Genomic DNA, 20823 nt, shown 5'->3' with positions numbered 1-20823 from the left:
TACTCTGTGATTCTGTCATATTGGCAAAGTGGGTTTCCCGTCAGCAGTTATGAAAACTGTTGAATAGTAAACCATGCTTTTGAAAAGAAAATTTTGCATTTTTGTATAGCTTTACTTTGATAGAGGAAAGCAATTTTATTATTTCTTAAAAAAGACTGTAAGATACTGTAAGATACTGTAAGAATCTGGTTTGATGTTTTTAAATATTTTAGTGTGGGAGGGAGGACTGCATTGCTGTTTGATTCTAGTCTTTATAATCTTAAAGACTATGTAAGACCATATATAAATTTTAGATTATAAAACATTGCTATTTGAAGATAATGTTCACATTGATCATTTTAATGAATTTTCATATTTTAGATATCATATATTCTATAAAATATAAAAATTATTTAAATGTTTGTATCCTACTTAACAGAATAAAATATTTTCTAGTTGTTTCCTAAATTTACAAAGATGCATTTCTTTTTAAAAATATAAAAAGCTCATTGTAATTGAAGTGTCGTCAAAACTTTTTTATCCCCATAAATAGGTATGCCTCTACAAATGATGACTTCCTAAAGAAATAATCAAGTGTTTATATTTTTTTTCCTATAGATGGACCCAGCATTAGCAAAACATCGAGAACAGCTGGTTATTGAAGTTGGACGAAAATTAGACAAAGCTCGGATGATTCGTTTTGAGGAGAGAACTGGATATTTTTCCTCAACCGATTTGGGTAGAACTGCCAGCCACTACTATATTAAATACAACACCATTGAGGTATTATACTCAGTGGAACTAATACAATAATACATTGTTCTTAGATGCAAATACTTTCTAAACCTCAAAATACAGTATTAATGCAGAACAACAAAATTTATAAATAAAACAATGTGCATTTAACTTATATGAACTCAGTAGCATGCACTCAGTAAAGGTACAAAAGATATAAGACTTTATGTATTAAGGACCCTTTTGCCATCTTGTTCAATGAGTGTACCCAAAGTAGGAGATACACCCAGGCCTAAAACAGTTGAGCTTGTTAGTGAGACCTGTGAAAGGAATACCTGAATGTTTTGAAGTGGGAGGTGATGCTTTAAAGATGTCCTCAAAGAAAAGTTGAAAAATTAACTACTGGTTAGTGAGAAATACTGATAAGATGAATTATAAAAACTAATAAAATTAAAAGAAATTTAAGAGATTTTCAAGATTAATTTTGACTACACAATTGTAGTGTTGCTTTTTACCTCTTAACATAATTTTATGCAAGAATGAGTGCCACTGTGATTTTTACATTTTAGAGAGTATTTTCATGCCTTCATGTGTGGTGTATATACATATGCATGTAATTAAATGGAAAAACTTAATAGTAATTACTTTGAGGAGAGGACTTAAAATTGTAGAGATGGGTAATATGAATTTTTACTCTTGATTCTTTTTATAGAAGTATGGATTTTTTCCATGTATTCATTTTTAATTTTGTACCTAAAACTGTTTTTTAAATGGAAAAAGTAATGGAAATCATTAAGATGAAATTTCTTCAGAAATCTTAAACTTGGACTTAATATGAAATCTAGGTTTTGTACTTGTTTAACATGGACTTACTTATAAGAGTTTTTTAAAATGTTTGTGTGGTTACTAGCTTTTCCTCATCTTTTGCAAATAAACCTGGTATTTGCGTAGCAGTTTAGGCTTCTTCAAAGTCTTTTTTTTATCTATTGTGTTTTCTTTTGAGTTCTATTTTTTATATTGAGGTAATATTGGTATACAGCACTGTCTGAATATTACACAGATGTAGGCTCACACCTCTTCAGATGTATATTACACACCACACCCCCCCAGCAAAGTGTCCATACTTTCCATCATAGTCCATTGGGGCTCCCCGCCACTTTGCTACCCACCTCCAGTCTCCCTTTCTGGTAGCTTCAATTTTATAGTCAAATTTCTATGGTTTGTTTTGGTTTAGTTTTTTCTATTATTTGTTTTATTTCTTTATATTCCTCATTATGAGTGAAATCCTCTGGTATTTTTCTTTCTCCATCTGACTCATCACACTTAACATAATCTTCAAAGTTTTTTAACATATATTTCCTCACAACTGTGATCTGATGGTTCCTTAATCCAAAACATTTTTCCTAGTTTTCTACTGTTTCTATTTTCTACTCTCCCAGTTTCCTCACTAGTAATATTGTGATTTTTTTGGCAGGATCTTCAAGTTACATATTTTTAGGTCTTCCTCTATGACTTTTATATGGTGCATGATTAGCTGATAGTTGATGGATAGTGTAGATTTCCATGTACCCATGCTGAAAATGAGCAAAAACCAGAAGGTTGGGCTTACTATTTTAAAAAGTATCTAATGGTAGGTTTTAGTAATTGATTTTGCTGATCTTTTTGCTTTAAAAGTCTTCCCTGGCTAATTATGTCTTAGGAAGGTTTTTTAGTGTTTAATAAATTTTTTTATGTTTATAAAGCTATTTAATGACTTTTAGGTTAATAGAGCAATGATTTAGAATAGTATGTCACAAATAAAACTGCATTATCTAGTGCTCAAATGTTCTTTAAGAATATGTGATTTAAAATCATATTTTTAATATAAAACATTTCACTGGACCTTTATTTTAATCATATATAACACTTACTTTGTAGACCTTCAATGAACTATTTGATGCTCACAAAACAGAGAGTGATATTCTTGCTATAGTCTCCAAAGCTGAAGAATTTGATCAGATCAAGGTAGGATTACTTAAAGCTTGAGTCAAATATATGTAACATATATCAATATATGCCTTCCTTCATTTAAAAAATCTTACAGTTGTTATTCCTGATACAATATAAGCTATATGGTACTTTACATTTGGAGTATCACTGTGTTCTCATCAACAATATCCATTATTCTAAATTATTATATTGTATTATGTCATGTCTGACATAATTCTTTGCACTGTACTGCAAATCAAAAAATTTAAATAGGTTTACAATACTGAAAAGTATTAAAGAATATAGTATGTCGATTTTGAATTATTTGCAATATAAGGTTTGCTGAAGAAAATATATAGGACATGCATGATTCAAACTTACATATGAATATTTCTATGCCCATATTATAATTTAATCTTATTAACAGTGAAAACTTTAATGCTTTGAATCCTAGTACTTCATAGCATTAAGCTATGAATGTGTTATACCATATAAAATGATATGACTATAATGAATGCATTTGAAGATAATTCAAGTTTGTCCTAATCCAGTTGGGCAGAGGTTTTACTCTGGTCAAATAAAAAATGAAATCTCATCAACTGAAAGATGGTGAAGTCAGAAGATTTAATTTTTGTGGCATATCAAATTTTTATATGTCAATGGCAACTTTAATATTGTGATGAATAAAAAAATGTAATTGTATCAACCTCAAGATAGTCTCATCTTGTATTTTATTAGCTACCTGTGTGGGGGGAAATGTTACTGTTTAGTTATACAAAAAGAACATGTTGATTTATAGTAAATTGGAAACTTTTTTAAAGCGTGCAAAGTAGTTTTAACATCAGTATGAAAAATTTCAATGAATCAGCCCTAATAATCCTATAAAAACATTGATTCTTCCAGGTCAGAGAAGAGGAAATAGAGGAGTTAGATGCCTTATTAAACAATTTCTGTGAGCTCTCGGCTCCTGGAGGTGTTGAGAACAGTTATGGGAAAATAAATATCCTACTACAAACTTATATCAGTCGAGGAGAGATGGACAGTTTTTCCCTTATATCAGATTCGGCATATGTTGCACAGGTAAGATATTACTCCCTTCCTGTTTTCCTTGTGTATTTTTCAGAGACTCAAGAAATTAATTCATGCTATGCTATGAACATAATGTATTGTAACATTCTACCAAATTACCCTTGTATTTTAGACTAGTTCTGTATAACTTGTGCATCTCTTTTTATGTTCTCTAAATCAGAAGCATGAATGATTGGTTGGATTTAGTTGTTGATTTGGTGCATTTTGATATTCCTATTGCTTGCATTTTAGAGTTTTAAGAAATTAGTATCTGTTTTTTTTCTTGATTTAAATGTTATAGTTCATTTCTTTTACTTATAAAGAGCAATGACACAAGATTTTTTTTTTAAAAAAAGTCTGGAACCTTTATAGCTTTCTCCAAATGTTAGAAATTAAACAAAAAAAATTGACCTTAAATAAAGATTAATAAATATATCTCATACCGTATACTCAGTCTGATGTCTCTGAAAAAAAATATTTTTCCCTACTATTGATACTTAAATTGAAGACTAAAAGAAAACTATTTCCTAAATTTCAGATCACTAAATATATACCTTTTAAGAAATACCATAGTGTAAAATGTTCTGATATTTATGTTTTTGAGTTCAGTTCCCCATATGAAGTAAAAAGGATATATTTGTTGTTGTTTGCTGTGGGTTTGGGGGCCAGTATGTACCTTTCAAATTAAAGGCTTCTTGTACAAATGTACGTTTTTAAAAGTGCTTATCAAAGATATCTTTATCATTTTTTATTGAGTAATGCCACCTTTAAGTTAAGAAATAAAAGCTTAATGGTATTTTAAATATAGAAACTGGTATGCTATGTATTTTGTTGAAAGACTTTATAGAAAAGTATGTTTGTGTTAAATAAATTAACAGCCATGAATACCCAGGAGTTCTTTGAAATAACTGTACATATGAAATGTTTACAAACATGGGCCAAGATCTATTGGCAAACAAATTGAATGAAGGTGGTAATTTAATCAAAGTAACCAAGATACCAAGTGACAATTTCATGTTCTATATAAAGAAAATGTGGACATGGTAAAAACTTTTTTTCCCATCTTTGAACACATGTTTCTGCTATAGAAACCATATGTATTCCCCGAACTCTATAGCTCCTATAGGAACCATTGTTTCTAACTTGTGTTTTATCTGTTTTTCTGAGAAATAATATTGTCACTGTATTTTCCAATGATTTTATATTGAAAAAGTTAATGATTTAACTAAAAAGTAAAGTTTTACTGAGTTCTGGATGAATAATCTGACCGCATTTCTGCTTGATACAAGATTATAAAGATATTATCAGAGACTGATATACAAATTGCTTTACAATATTAAATTTATGGTTTCTTCATGTTTGGTGCTCATAAAGCCACTCTCAGTAGATTAAGGTTATATCTCAAATGTCCCTGGTTATTTTTAAATAGCAATTTTGGGTTTATCATCCTTCGGTGCATTACATAAATTATTCTTGAGTCTATTCGTATTTTAAGTCATCAGTAATTCCAAAGCTTCTCAGCTTTGTAAAATGGAGCTTCCTTCTGTATTTCTGAAACTTTATTCTTTCAGCATCCTAGATAAATTTATATCTATCCTAGAATCCTTTTCAAGTATCCCGTGATTTTATAGAGATATCTGTGTAACTTCTTTACACCATAAATATTAGAGTTTATTATTCCCACCCAATTAATTTCATTCCAGATTAAAATGTCCTATTTGTATATTGTCATATGACATTTCTCCTTCCATTTTGTTTAGCTTTTACAAAACAACTATAGGCTTTGAAATATAAAAATAAAACACTTTCAGGCAAAATTGGGAGAATTAGCCTGGCAGTTGTATACAGAAGTAACTAGAAATATAAGAAGACCTATTTGACTGGTATAATAATCAAAATGTTTATTTTATGTATCATTTTCTTGGCCTATTCAGAACTGTCTGTCATTTTTAATGAATGTCAGAACTGTACTCATACTTCTAATGTAGTTTTTATTCTTAAATTTCTAAAACTGAAACAAAATATTGGATTTGTCAAAAGACAAATACATATTTTATATAAAATACAAAACCAAAGCCCTTAGCTCAGATCGTTTTTGATCTCATTATTTCAGACTGGATCATCTTTTTGCTATTTAAAATCTTTGCTCTTTTTCATCTTTTTTTTATGACTTGAACCACATTCAAAATTCTTCATTTTCAAATACAGATGTCATTCGATATTGTAAGGTATCTCCCAAGTCCATGATTATAGAAACAGTCTTCAATAAAACAGTCCGCAAAGTTAATGATGGAAGGAAGGAGGCTTAGTTTTCTCAGTTCTTTTGTTTTGAATATTCCATGGGGGATGGAAACAAAGTGAGGAGGGAGACCAATGATATATGATAAAGGGATATGGGTGCTCTAAGGTGGGTGTGGCATGATGTGCATCTGAGGAGGTTTGAATCTATCTCTCTGATTACATACAGTGATATAAACCAGTGTTAACCTCAAATAAATAAACAGATAATAATAATAAGTTAATATTTTTTGAAAAGAAGAGGCAAAACAAATGGAAACTAACTGCGGAGGTATGAAAATGGGCTTCAATCTTTGTAACTTTTTTGTATGTCTGTAAAAGAAGTTATCCTCAGACCACTGTATTTAGACTTTTGGGTTAAGATTGGTAATGTGTAGACCTGGCTTAACCATCTGTGTGACCTTTATAAAGTTATAAAGATCATTATCTTCATCTATAAAATCACACTATCAAAGCCAATCAAATGCAGTGTTATAAAGATTAAATGACAAAATATATGAAAAGCAGTTATCACTTTGTTTGGTTTATAGGAAACCATTAATGTGGGTAGGTTCACTCATCAATGTTTCTTTTGTTACCTTCTTTCACTAATTTTTCTTCCTCCTGACTAGATCCCAAAGTCTTCCTTATTGCTTCTCTAAATGGCATTATAAATTGAAGTATTCTACTTTGTTCTCAGGCATCTCCTAAGCTGTCTAGATTGCCTCAATAGTCTCCTTGATACTTTACATGCCTTTTGTCTCTTTCTACTTCTATCCTGTTTAGGGTGTGTAGGAGTAGAGCTTCAAAGAACCTGGAAATAGGATAACATCCACATGTAAAGGACACGATTATTCCGATTTAGAAATAATAAGGATTTTTAAAGTCATATAGAAATAGATGTTGCCCACAATGAAAAGATGAAGCTTGACATGCTTCTTTAGAAACTGAGTCGCAGTAATAAATTTATTTAGGAATTTAAAAGCACATTGGACCTGGGCCCCCCTGGTGGCGCAGGCAGTTAAGCGCAGCACTATGAAGCTGTCCACAGCCTCTGCAGTGCTGGTTTGATCCCCAGCCTCAGAACAACCCACATTGCTAGCAGACCTCTCCTGTCTCGCCCACTGCTCCCCTCAGCAGTGTATTTCATCAGTCTGCCTGTTCTGTTCCCCACTCTGTCTCTGGTGAATCCTCTCACCCTCCCACGCATCTGGCCTGTACCCCCGGTTCTTGTATAAATAAAAATAAATCTTTAAAAAAAAAAAAAAAAGCACATTGGACCTAACAACCAATTCCTCCTTTTTATTCTTCAGAATGCAGCTAGAATTGTCCGTGCTCTTTTTGAAATTGCTCTGAGGAAACGTTGGCCTGCCATGACCTACAAGCTCCTGAATCTTAGTAAAGTTATCGACAAGAGGCTCTGGGGTTGGGCTAGCCCTTTGAGGCAATTTTCAACCTTACCACCACACATTCTAACAAGATTAGAGGAAAAAAATCTTAGTGTGGACAAGCTGAAAGACATGAGGAAAGATGAAATAGGTAAGACAAAAACAAAATGTTTGAATGTGGTGTTCTGTGCAAATATTTCACTAGATGTAAAAGAAATGTCTTATGAATTTTCATGTTACTCAAGATGAACTTTTACCTTTTTATTGAAATTTATTTTTTATTTAAACTCATGCAGAACTCCCTATAAGTTTTACAATGCTCTCTGAAAGAATTAGCAGAATGGAGTTTAGATTGTCAAACCCTTAAGTGTTTTACATGAAGTTTATTCTCTATTTCCCAATTCATTGCAAAGTCTTCTGTTGTGTCTATTATTAAATTGTTACAGAAAGGGCCTCCCCTGGTGGCGCAGTGGTTGAGCGCTGGGCTGCGAGGCTGCGCAAAGCCTTAGCAGCGCCAGTTCGATCCCCGGCTGCTCCCCGGCCACCGGAGGAGGGTCCCATATGGCGGGCAGACCTCTCCTGCCGCCCGCTGCTCCCCTCAGCAGTGTACTTCGCGGTCCCTCTGCCTGCTCTGCTCCCCGCTCTGGCTCTGGTGAATTCTCTCGCCTTCCCGCGCTTCTGACTGTACCCAGTGCTTGTATGAATAAATAAATAAATCTTTAAAATAAATAAATAAATAAATAAATTGTTACAGAAAAAAATCAACATTAAACTGAACATTTCTTTAGAGTTTCTAAGTGAACGTCATCATTACACACATTTATCTTTAAACCCACTTGGTATCTGTGTGGAAACAGCATTTGGTCATCTGCCTTTTTTCACATAATATTAAAAAGTTATTCCTATGCATTTCCATGTACCTTAACATCTTATTTGGCAAATATATAGATTAGGTAATATTTCACATTCTGAATAGGATGAAGGGAATCTGACTGAAAAGAAATGAGCGGCAAGATTACTCCTGACACAAGGCCCAAAGATACAGAGAGTCTGAGATAGTTATTTCACTGTATAATGAGAAAACTAGCTGCTAAGACAGAGTGGAAGAAGGGAGTTGTTCACATAAATACACTGAAATTGGGGCTATTAACTAGGGAAATTGAAAGTACTTACATTAGGGTAACATAAATATTTTATAAAGATAAGGAAGATCACTTTAGTTTCAAATTTGGGTGAATATGTAGTACTTTAATTTGTTCATAAGTGCATTTTAAGATATTTTATGAAATATCTTTGTTGATTGGGCCAGAATAGAAAAATCTTTAATCTTAGTCACACCTTTTTTGTGGTCCCTGCCCCGATCCAGTACTCCCATACATAGCTGTGTTTCAGAACCGAATCATTTATGAAAATATATATGTAAGTGGTTAATTTTGTGCTAGATTGACCATATTTTTATATTTTATCTTTTTTTCTGAAAAAAATGCATGTAAGGGGTTGATTTTATGCTAGATTGACCATATTTTATATTGTTCTTTATCTTGTCTGAAAATGGGTGTGGATGGTTGAAATGTACTTGATTACTAAAGCATTTCCCATCATAATTATAGAGCTCTGAATAGACTTTGAATAAATTAATGGTTATTTTTACAAATAACTAAATACATCCATAATGTGTCATAAACTAGGAGAAAAGTGGAACTGCTTATAGTAATTTAAGGACAATAAAGTTTCAGTAATTTTAAGAACCCTATTAATAGATGAAGAAACCTTGTTACTGGTTTTCAGAGCTATGAATTGCTAATTTGAGTTAACTATTACAAAATATTCAAACATGCCAGGTCAAGAATGTCAACTATTCTACATAGCAAATCATAAAACAAGCAATAAAATCACCTGCTCTGAAACCCATTTACAAGTCAGATTATATTACTTTTTTTCTGTCTGGACACATTTCTTCTATGTGTTTTCCTTACAGGTCACATGCTGCATCATGTGAATATTGGACTCAAGGTCAAACAATGCGTTCATCAGATTCCCTCTGTAACAATGGAAGCATCCATTCAGCCCATCACGCGGACTGTCCTCCGAGTGACACTCAGCGTCTGTCCTGATTTCAGTTGGAACGATCAGGTAAAAGTGGAGAACCCCTAGATTTCTATACTGCAGGTTCAGTGTACCTCCTTATGTCTGTCCTCAAGCATGAAGAAAATCCTCCCCAAAAAAGTATATATTGAAGAGTCATTAAAAACATTATAGTAATATTTAGCTGTCCTCAAGGAAAAATGTATGATATGATATTGTAAATTATTAACCAATGAGACCCCTTCAGGACATCTAGGAAACCTAAAATATGAATATTGAGCAATGATTTAGTGGACTCAGCTCCATAGGGACTTTTCTTAATTCTGTCTTTATTTTCTGTTTTCATTTTTGCCACCTCTCCTTGCTCTATTAGCCTAATAATTCTAGGTGCTGCATGCTGAAAGAGCCCTTTTAAATCCTGATTACGTCTCAAACTCAAATCATTCTCGTATTTCCTTTTACCATTAGACTTATAAAATGAGTATTCTACATTTTCCTCCTGGTCACATGTTTCATTACTGCTGAGATTACTTCCTTAGTCATTACCAAAACCCAAATGATTGCCATAATAAAGGACCTTTTCCTTACTTTCCTTTACTCCTGATATTTAGCACTATACATAGTTTTGAAGATGTCCTTTCTTGGCTGCCATCACATTCCTGTTTCTGTTTTTACACCTGCCAAACTTTCTTCAGAATCATAGATGTTATATTTATGAAGATCTACTCTTGATCCTCTTATTTATTTTTTTGAGTTAAAATTGGTTTACATCATTATTTGTGTTTTAGAGTATAGTATCTGTTGTTGTTATTATACCACACCCACCACCAAAGCACTTACAGTCCATCCCTAGAGTTCTTCATTCAGTCAGCAATTTTTTTTTTAATTTTCCATTTTATTTATTTTTTTTTAATTTAAATAATAAATTTTATTTTTGTATTCCCCCATACAATTGCAAACACCCCATTCTGACCCCAATCCCTCCCCTCCCGCCCCCCACCCCCAAAAAGTGTCTCTGGTTCATAGTTTTTTGTTGATTTTGATTTTCACTTTCTTATATTCATTTTCCTGGACCCTTATTTAAGTTTTCTAGATTCCTGCTATGAGTGAGACCATCCAGTATTTTTCTTTTTCTTTTTGGCTTATTTCGCTGAGCATGATCCCTTCCAACGCCATCCATGTTGCTGCAAATTGCATGTGTTTATCTTTTTTGAATGCTGAGTAATATTCCATGGTGTATATGTACCACATCTTCTTGATCCAGTCATCTATTTTTGGGCATTTGGGCTGTTTCCAAAGCTTAGCTATTGTAAATAGTGCTGCTATAAACATAGGGGTGCAGGTGTTCTTTGGAATTGATGTTTCTGTGTCCTTTGGGTAAATACCTAGGAGTGGAATTGCTGGATCATATGGAAGCTCTATGTTTAGTAGGTCCAGAAATCTCCACACAGCTCTCCATAGTGGTTGGACCAGTTTGCACTTCCACCAACAGTGCAGAAGAGTTCCTTTTTCTCCACACCCTCACCAACATTTGTTGTTGCTAGTTTTTTTAATATGTGCCATTCTCACTGGTGTAAGATGGTATCTCATGCATAAAATACAAAATTATCATTAACCATAAATTCATTTAAGGTTTAATATTTAAGAAAATTTTTTGAAATACATAAAAGTTTAGTATTTTTTACATTGTTGTCTTCTATCCATATCCATAATAAATTTCTCACAATTTGGATTAATTTATTACTGAAGTTAGAGTGCTTAATTGTTTTCATAATTAAATCCAAAAGAATAGAAAAAATGACTTGTCTCAAACTGACTTATGCAAGAAAATATTTCTTCCACAGTGAAAAGTCCACAAGTGATTAGATCCTAAAAATGATTGAACCTTCTATTTGAGGATTTTATTCAAAGGCCAAAATCTTTTCATCCTTTTGCTCTGCTGACACTAATGACTACTTTCCAAATGTTTTTATGCCTCCTGTTCACATTTAAAGACAGAGATAAATACTCCCACTTCACCAGCTAATTATGCCATTATACATTTTATACACTTACACCTTTCCTTCAGTGTAATTGGGCCAGTATTGGGCATGTGCCTCTCCCTTACTGCAGCTATTGTCAGGTATATGCAGTACGCTGATTGGTTTATGCTATTTAAAGTTATCTTTGAATATGGGGTAACCATCTCCTGAGTGACATGAAATTGAGATGAACACTGACCAAGACTACGTTTTGTTATGAGAAAGAGAGAAAAGAATGAATACACAAAATACAATATACCTCTCCAATAGATGATTCCTTGTCAGTGAAAAGAAATAAGGTACTGATGAATTATATGAATTAACATTGAAAACATTGTGGTAAGTGAAAGACATAGACCACAGAAAGTTCATATATGATTCCATTTATATGAAATGTCTGGAACAGACAAATGAGGAAGAAATTAGATTGTGGTTGTCAAGAGTCAGATCTTAGTGGGATGGAGGAAAATAGGTTGTGATTGCTAATAGGTCCAGGGTTTCTTTTTGGGGAGTGATGAGACTGTTCAAATATTACCTTATAGAAATAATGACACAACTTTATAAATATACATATATATATACTTTAAATGTAAACATTGTTAGGTAAATTATCTATCAAAAAAGCTGTTAAGTAAGAGGAATGGGTGCTTGGTAAACAAACAACAGTATCCCTTATTTGAGTTATAATATATGTGGTATTAAGATACTGTTTGTCTTCTAGGTTCATGGGACAGTAGGTGAACCCTGGTGGATTTGGGTAGAAGATCCTACAAATGACCATATATATCATTCAGAGTACTTTCTAGTTCTGAAAAAACAGGTAAATATGTATATGTTGCCATATCCCTATCATATATTTTATGCTGTAACAAGAAAATATAAACTAAATAGCGGTTTTTATTTCTGCTCATGTCTCCATAATTATGTAGTGCCATTAAAACTTTATATACTATTTTTATATTTCTGCTTAGTTTTTTAAAAACAATAATTGTTACAGTATTGTTATATTCAATTTAATTGTATTGTAAGAAATTGCTTTGTAATGTTTATCATGAGTTAAAGCATGGCTTCCAAAGGGAATATGGGTAGTATAAATAATTTAAAAATAAATAAGAATAATAACTAAGGTATTACCTGAACACAGAACTAAAAAATAATTGAATTCCATTCTGAAAAGGGCATCCCTTTTTAAATTATAAGTCCGGGAGAAAAGATTCACCTTGATATTAGCATGTCTAACTAAAACCCTATCTGTGGTCACTGGGTAGCTGAAAGAAAAATCAAAATATTTTCACTTGTTATACACTGGTCATTATGTCATGATACACTGCAGTTCTCCATATTAATCTTCTGAGTTTTATATAATTCTTTCAATACAGAAATAAAAGTCTGTGTTTTTTAACTGAAAAAAGAGAAGTAAGCTTCAAGGTGGGAGCTTTGGATAGAATTTCATTTCACCCCACAAATTTGTAAAATATATTTGCCGCAGCTATTTAGAAATTAAAGATATTTTCTTTACCTTTATCATATATTGCTGTAGATACCATTGTCTTAACCACAGACTAACAAGATCTTTATGATATTGAAATATACATATTTATTTTTTACTTTATTTCACATTAGGTCATTAGTAAAGAAAAACAAATGCTGGTGTTTACAATTCCTATTTTTGAGCCTTTGCCTTCCCAATACTACATTCGAGCAGTGTCTGATAGATGGCTAGGAGCTGAAGCTGTATGTATCATCAACTTTCAACATCTGATTCTACCAGAGAGACATCCTCCCCATACAGGTAACACTGAACAGTAACTTGAATCATTTGATTTTCCAAAATTGTTTTAATGAATGTTGAGAAGTACCTGTGCTTTTAAAGTTGTCTAAATCTGAATCAAAAATCCAACTTATTTGCCAATATAATTTGAAGAGACTTTTCAGAATCAAATCTATGTATGTGTACAATTTGTAGAGCTTAATGGTAGCCTTCAGTTTTGTGTTCCAAAAATATTAAACTAAGTCAAGTTCAATTCTGATAATTCCAGTAAACATGGGACTCTCTGTATTACTGTGTTTTTTCTCTATTTTTACACATGATCATTGTCATCTGTCCACGTTTATCCACATCCACGTTCCTTTTTCATTATAAGTAGCATGTATCATTTAATCTGTGTTCTGTGAAACTTTTCAGATATCCTTTTCTTACCTTTGTTGTAATTTACTTAATCTTATTTCTAAAGTGACCATATTACTTTCAACTTATTTTAACTAAAACTCTGTTAAAACCATTATTTAAAGTGAATAGTAAAGCATTTTTCCTGCATCTAGTGTGCTTCTGCACCAAAAAGTGTTATTACTAAGGAGGCATGCTGTGATATCACTATATCCCAAATTCACATATTCCCCAAATCAATTTGTGTCCTATAAACAATATGTACCCTCTATAGTATTTCATTTCCACTCACATTATAAAAGAGTTACAGCAATCTGTAATTTCATATTAGCAGTGGTTTGCATTGTCATAACTAAGAAACGTCCATTTTAGAATTTTTAAAACTATTTTTATTTTTAATTGACATAATGTTTGGATACCCTCATCAGGTATTACCACCATCACAGCGTACCCACCAACAACTCACCATAGTCCATTGTGTTTCCTTTCTCCTTTTTCTTACCCCTCCTCTATCTTCTTACTCCTTGGTGCTTCCATTCTGTAATCAGCTATCAAGATTAGTGTTTAAGCTAGTCTTTGACTCTTAATTTAGTTACTTTAGATTTTTATAACATAAGTGAGGGCTTTTCTAGACTTGTAAAAGAAGCCAAAATTTCATGAATGTTTACAATACTTCTAAGTACCCCATAAAATACTCTGTTTCCAAAATATCATGAAATCTGTTAATTAGTATATAAAGTTTATTTCATTTCATTGACAGTTCATCATTGTTGAGCATTTAATTCAATATATTAATTTACTTCTATTGAAAAATAAAATGAACTTTTTTCCATATAATTCTTCCAAAACAAACTTTTTTTTAGAACAAAAATGTTAGTTCTTACCACATTTAATGAATTCGTTATTTGACAGTCCTTAGGAAAATGAAAGAAGGCATTAATGTGACTTTAATCTTTGTCATATCTGTACCTTAATCATTGTCTAGCATATTTTACAGAGAGATACTTTAGTCTAACAGCTTAATACCACTTGATCTCGACAGAGCAGAACTAAAAAGTTTGTCAATACAGAAAGGTAATGAGATTGCTATATCTACTAATCTACTTCACTGAAGAGGACCTTTCTGGTTTCTTTTATCAAATATGAATACATGTGACATCTGGAATCTCAAAATAAAAATATATAAAAATGTTTGGTGTTTTAATTTAAAATATACACTACCAACATCACTGCTACTTTGGCTGCAGTACTTGATTTTAACATGTATTAGCATTATATTTTAATGTTCATTCAATCACTTCTCTGCTGAGTGACCAAGCATATGTCACCCTATTTATATAATTAGCTGATTTCTGAGTACATTTTAAAGGTAATAAATGCACCACCATGACATCTCAATTGATATTAGAAATGCATGATGTAACCTCAGTGATTCCCAGTTCTATTTGCATGATGTAACCTCAGTGATTTTTAGTTCTGTACTTCTTAAAATTAATTTAGCATAGATTTTACATATGCAAAATGTTTGAATTTCTAGTCTTAAGGATATGTCTATACTTTGATTATCATTGCAAGTGAAGACTTCCTCCCTTTTTTCATTTTCAGTGTTACAGGAAAATTTGGGAGATTATAATCTGGCGTAGAAAGCATGCATTAATGCTCAGTTACCTATATAAGAGGAGAAGTGAGAAGTGGATTAAGATAGTATTTTTTTTTACGTTAGCTAGCTTACCTTTAAGTAACTTTTTTGAGAAGAGAATTTTCTATACTTTCTATTTTGAAACTAATAAAAGGTCTAGCTCAACATACAGGCCACTGTGTCTCCTTATTTTATTTTCCTTCTCACTTAAACTTCACATGAGTAGAGTCATCCTCTGTGAAATAAATAATTCTGAGACTAAATCTGCCTTCTGATTTTCTAATTGATTCCTTCTGTATCATATGAAAATACAAGGTCTTTTAAATTTAAGGGTATATAAATATAACTTTATATCTTGAGATCATTTTAACTTTCTAATCTAAACCTCTGGTCTATATAATAAGATATAACTAAATCTAATTTCTTCCATCTTTTCTCAGTGCAATTCCCATTTACCCACTCCCATACACTGATTTAAAACTCCCACATAAGTTTCTTCTTGGAATCATTTTAGGTTTTGTTTCTGTTTTTTTTTTTACTATAGCAACAACTCGCTCAGCCGCTGGGGTTTTGGTCAATTACCTAAAACAGATCAAAAGTAATGTGTTACTAGTAACCATTCTAGTACTGAAGTTTGTACCTCTACAAATTGAGGTAGATTTAGTTTTGTTCTGTAATATACATATTTTTATATACATGTCACTCCATTTACTTTCCTTATTGGAAAGATACAGTATTATAGTTTACTTAAAGGAACTCCCCCACAGTAGCCAGTATGTCAGTATTACAGTATTACCTATGTGGTAATGGGAGGTGGCAGAGGAGGTTCGTAACTAATATATAAAAATTTGTATTAAGCTTTTGTTTTCCTCCTAAGAATTAAAAATTGTTAAAATTAATTCCTAAAATACAACATTCAGTATTATGAATATTCTCCAGTTACAACAGTACATTATGTCTTTTCAGAATTACTGGACCTTCAGCCTTTACCAGTCACAGCTCTGGGATGTGAAGCATATGAAGCACTATACAACTTCAGCCACTTTAACCCTGTGCAGACACAAATCTTTCATACACTGTATCACACAGACTGTAATGTCCTACTTGGAGCACCCACTGGATCAGGAAAGACTGTTGCAGCTGAATTAGCTATTTTCAGAGTCTTCAACAAGTACCCTACTTCAAAGGTCTGTTTGAAAGAATCACATGCTTACATTCAATTGGATAAGTCATTCATCCTCTGTCAACCAGCTGCTTCTAAATATACTAACCCTACTCAATGAGTAGATTTGTCATTCACTAGTCAATTTTCCAGGGGGGTTAGATAGGTATTAGAATAATATACTGTATTCTCCAATATTAGAACAAGGAAACTTACCTTAAACTTCGGAGGAATCCTCTAGTTCAGTTTCTAACATACATGTTGGTGCTCACATTGTGAGAGATCTGTGATTTGTAAGCAATTTCATTGTAAAATATTTAATTCATAGCCTTATTTATAAGATATGCAATGATTCATAGTTTAATTTTTGACTATGAAGGAAATGCTGATATTTTAACAAATACATTTTGATTATATACAGGAAATATAGAGGTAACTTTTATCCCACCTTTCTCCAAATGGCCATGATAGGATTAGTTAATATAAAAGTATATGGCAAGTCAAATAAATATTGATTTTAAGCTCTGTTGAAATGTGATGTAGTCACTGCTTAAAAGCAATTTTTTCAAGAAAGATAATCCATATGTTATAACTTGAATTATGTACTGTTTGTGATTTCAGAAATGTTTTAATTTCCTTTTTCATGGAATTCCAGTTAGTGTTTTTTCTCCTCTGCTTATTTTTAAGATTTTGACTCCTCAGTTATTATATGGTTGTTGATTCACTAGGAGAAATCCTGATGCAACAGCAGAGTTCTATTCTAAATTTGAAACATTTTATAACATAAAGGAAAGAATAATTTACAACTAATAACCTTTCATAAAATTTAACCAGAATTATTCTCTTCAGAATTTCTTTTTTTTTTTTTTTTTTTTTTTTTTTTTTTTTTTTAATTTTCTAGAGGCATGTCTTATTTATCTATTTGTTTGTTTGTTTGGTTTATACATGCACTGGGTATAGTCAGAAGCCGGGAGGGTGAGAGAATTCACCAGAGCCAGAGCGGGGAGCAGAGCAGGCAGAAGGACCGAAGTACACTGCTGAGGGGAGCAGCGGGCGGCAGGAGAGGTCTGCGCGCCATGTGGTACCCTCCTTCGGTGGCCGGGGAGCAGCCGGGGATCGAACCGGCGCCTCGGAGGCCGTGGGCAGCTTCGCAACCCAGCGCTCAACCGCTGCGCCACCTGGGAGGCCCGCTCTCTTCAGAATTTCAAAATTAATAACTTTTTTTGTAAATGAGTTAAAACTCAGATAACTCTTAGTCATAACAGGAAGAACTTTCATTTTATTAGAATTCTAATTTTCCCTATGTAATGTATTATCTCATGATTTTTAATTTTTTTCACAATGTTAAGATAAGTTTGTTATAAAATACCTAAAGAAAAAAACCTATGTTGCTTTCAAAAAATTTATTTAATTTTTCTATATCATTATTTTATGATGTATTATATTTCTGTCTTTAAATAAATATAGATTTAGTTAATAACTTTTTCCCATTTAAAATTTTAAGCCTTTCATTACTAAAAGATACACTTTAAAACAACATGATCATATTTTGATAAATTTTAATGAGTTTACCTCTGTTGAAAATGCTGTCATTGTTTTCATGAGAGTCTTTTACCACTCCCACCTTTTAGGCAGTATATATTGCACCCCTAAAAGCCTTAGTACGTGAAAGAATGGATGATTGGAAAATTAGAATTGAAGAAAAACTTGGTAAAAAGTAAGTTCTTATTTTTTTCAAAGGATATGCTCTGAATAATCTAAGAAGACCAAAAAAATTTGCAATAAACTGGCAAATGCTTTTGCAATGATTTTTGTAGGTTTTCTACCCATTATTTTAAGATTCATAAATAAAACCATTTAAATTACTTAATATGAATACTTTTATATGGTAAGATAATTTTAAAATCTGAAACAAAAGAAATGTAAATTATATCTCTGTTTTTCTTGCATCATTCACAGTAACTTCAAAGACCACTTAGAAGGCATTTTATGGTAATTTACAAAAAAAATAGAAATATTTGAAGAACATTACTTTTTCAAAATATTTAAACATTGTACCAAATCATTCATTTTAGTTCTATTTTTAATACCAAGATTGCAGGTAACCTGAGTGCCTAATAGAATGTCACTAAATAAATTATTCCTACACTGCAAAATATTTTATCACTCCATAAAAGAATAAGTTCTTTATATACCAAAAGAATGAGCTCCAGAATACTATAAAAAATGTTTTAAGTGTCATGTCTTTTGATTTTAGAAAAATATAAATATACAGTTGCTTTAGCATGAAAACTGGGTAACTGGAGAATAGACATGTTACAGATACTAACCATCACATATTCTTGGAACCATATGAATGTATTACATGTTCAAAATAGTGAAATACGAAAGTAAAAAATGAAAAAAAAATAAAGCAAAAACTTTGGGAACGTTATAATTGGAGAAACTGATCTTGCCCTCTTTTTCTCTTCTGTGTGTTAAAACAGATGTAAAATTCTTTAGAGATGACCTAAAATTTTGAGTTAACATCCAAATTTGCCACTTTTTCACTTGCAAAACTGTGATCTGCTCAGAATGAATTGACATGTTTGCCCAGCTTTCTTCTTTATGTCTTAAATATTTGAATTTGCCATAGTATCTATAGAAAATTTCAGTGTGAGAATTAAGTTTATACATAATCATATGCTTAGTGAATGCCTCCTTTTGTCTTGATAAGTTAATACTTTCCCTCATTAGAATGTGTTTATTCCAACATATGAGGAAGGAAGTATGAGTTCACTTCTCTAAATTCCTCAAGGCAGAAAATTTGTAAACAAATTTTGCTACCTTTGCATTTCTGCAAAAAAGGTAGGTTATTTGAACTTATACATCCTTCAGTTTATGTGAGGAAATCATCTTAGAATTCGTGAGGAATATATATCGTGGACATAACTCAGAAATTTTCAGAAATCAAAGGGAGATAAAATAGTCTTAAGCATTATATAATTTTACTATGAAAAATATATTTTAGCCTCTTCAAAGTTATTGCTACCTGAAAAGCTAAAAGGAACACTTTTATTCGTCTCCAGAGTTATTGAACTAACAGGTGATGTGACCCCTGACATGAAATCCATTGCCAAGGCCGACCTTATCGTCACCACACCAGAGAAGTGGGATGGAGTCAGTAGAAGCTGGCAAAATCGGAACTATGTAAAGCAAGTCACTATTCTCATCATAGATGAGATCCATCTGCTTGGTGGGTACCACTGTATCCGAAACCAGTTTTGCAAACTTTGACTATGTCACCTGCAGTAACCAGCAATAAGGTGTGTTAAATGATTAACACACATTATTCCTATTTCTTAGGAGAGGAAAGAGGCCCTGTTCTAGAAGTTATTGTATCTCGAACAAATTTCATCTCATCACACACAGAAAAGTCTGTTAGAATAGTTGGACTATCTACTGCTTTAGCTAATGCTAGAGACCTTGCTGACTGGCTCAATATTAATCAGGTATGTGCAAGATTGATAAATTGGACATTCAATAGTGTGGTTTTTATAGATGCATTAAGGAGGCATGATAGCATTTTAGACTTACATATTTATAAGCTCCAAATGGTTTCACTGTCATTTTTACTCTAGATGGGCTTGTTCAACTTCCGACCATCTGTACGTCCAGTTCCACTAGAAGTTCACATTCATGGCTTCCCAGGTCAACATTACTGTCCTCGTATGGCTAGTATGAATAAGCCTGCATTTCAGGGTAAGCATGATATTCTTGTAATTAAATAGCAGTGTTTATTTATGATAACCTTTAAGTGTATTCTAAATAATTTAGGATTCTTTCAAAGGGTGATACTGCTTAATTTCTACAAATTTCTAAAACTACCTCAACTGTTAAGCAATATAAATATATATTAACTATTGAAAATCAAAGAGATTTCATAAATGATATCTTTGTAATAAAATAAATATATGTAATTTTCAAAGTAATATAATTCTTAGTATTAATTTTTAAGGTATTTTCTTATGGTAATTAATAACTTCAACAACTGATAGATAGAAGTGTCAAACAAAAAATCCCATAATCTTAATTTCTACCAGAAACTCCAAAACTTAAAAATTTCAGTACTTTTTTTACAGTACTCCTGTTTTTATTTTGTTTTGTTTTGTTAGTTATCCCTTTCTAACAAATTAGGCAAGCAGGAACAACTTAAGAATAACAATCCGATTTTATTGAAGCATGTTTTGTTTAGGATGCATAGGAATATTTATTATATCAACTAAAAATAACCTCCAAAATAAATTCTCTAATGTGAACTGCTGTTGATTGTGAGGTGACAGTTGTGAGGTGAC

The 20823-nt window shown here is 32.0% G+C and overlaps 1 protein-coding gene across 2 annotated transcripts in view; it reads left to right on the top strand.

The window, feature by feature from the left end:
- Positions 1 to 20823, top strand: part of ASCC3 (activating signal cointegrator 1 complex subunit 3) — a 257561-nt gene that overhangs the window by 135981 nt on the left and 100757 nt on the right. For both annotated transcript variants that reach the window (XM_037520154.2, XM_054699051.1), the window contains exons 18-29: positions 598 to 762; positions 2632 to 2718; positions 3586 to 3762; positions 7341 to 7566; positions 9394 to 9548; positions 12243 to 12341; positions 13145 to 13313; positions 16294 to 16514; positions 18121 to 18206; positions 19558 to 19724; positions 19835 to 19980; positions 20110 to 20230. In XM_037520154.2, the coding sequence (XP_037376051.1) occupies positions 598 to 762; positions 2632 to 2718; positions 3586 to 3762; positions 7341 to 7566; positions 9394 to 9548; positions 12243 to 12341; positions 13145 to 13313; positions 16294 to 16514; positions 18121 to 18206; positions 19558 to 19724; positions 19835 to 19980; positions 20110 to 20230 (1819 nt within the window). The remainder of the gene's footprint in view (positions 1 to 597; positions 763 to 2631; positions 2719 to 3585; positions 3763 to 7340; positions 7567 to 9393; positions 9549 to 12242; positions 12342 to 13144; positions 13314 to 16293; positions 16515 to 18120; positions 18207 to 19557; positions 19725 to 19834; positions 19981 to 20109; positions 20231 to 20823) is intronic.

Source organism: Talpa occidentalis, unplaced genomic scaffold (assembly GCF_014898055.3).
Source record: "Talpa occidentalis isolate TD23 unplaced genomic scaffold, MPIMG_talOcc4v2.1 talOcc4.2, whole genome shotgun sequence".
Taxonomy (NCBI): Eukaryota; Metazoa; Chordata; class Mammalia; order Eulipotyphla; family Talpidae; genus Talpa; species Talpa occidentalis.
Note: the sequence above shows the minus strand (reverse complement) of the source record. Positions and strands in the feature narration are given on the sequence as shown.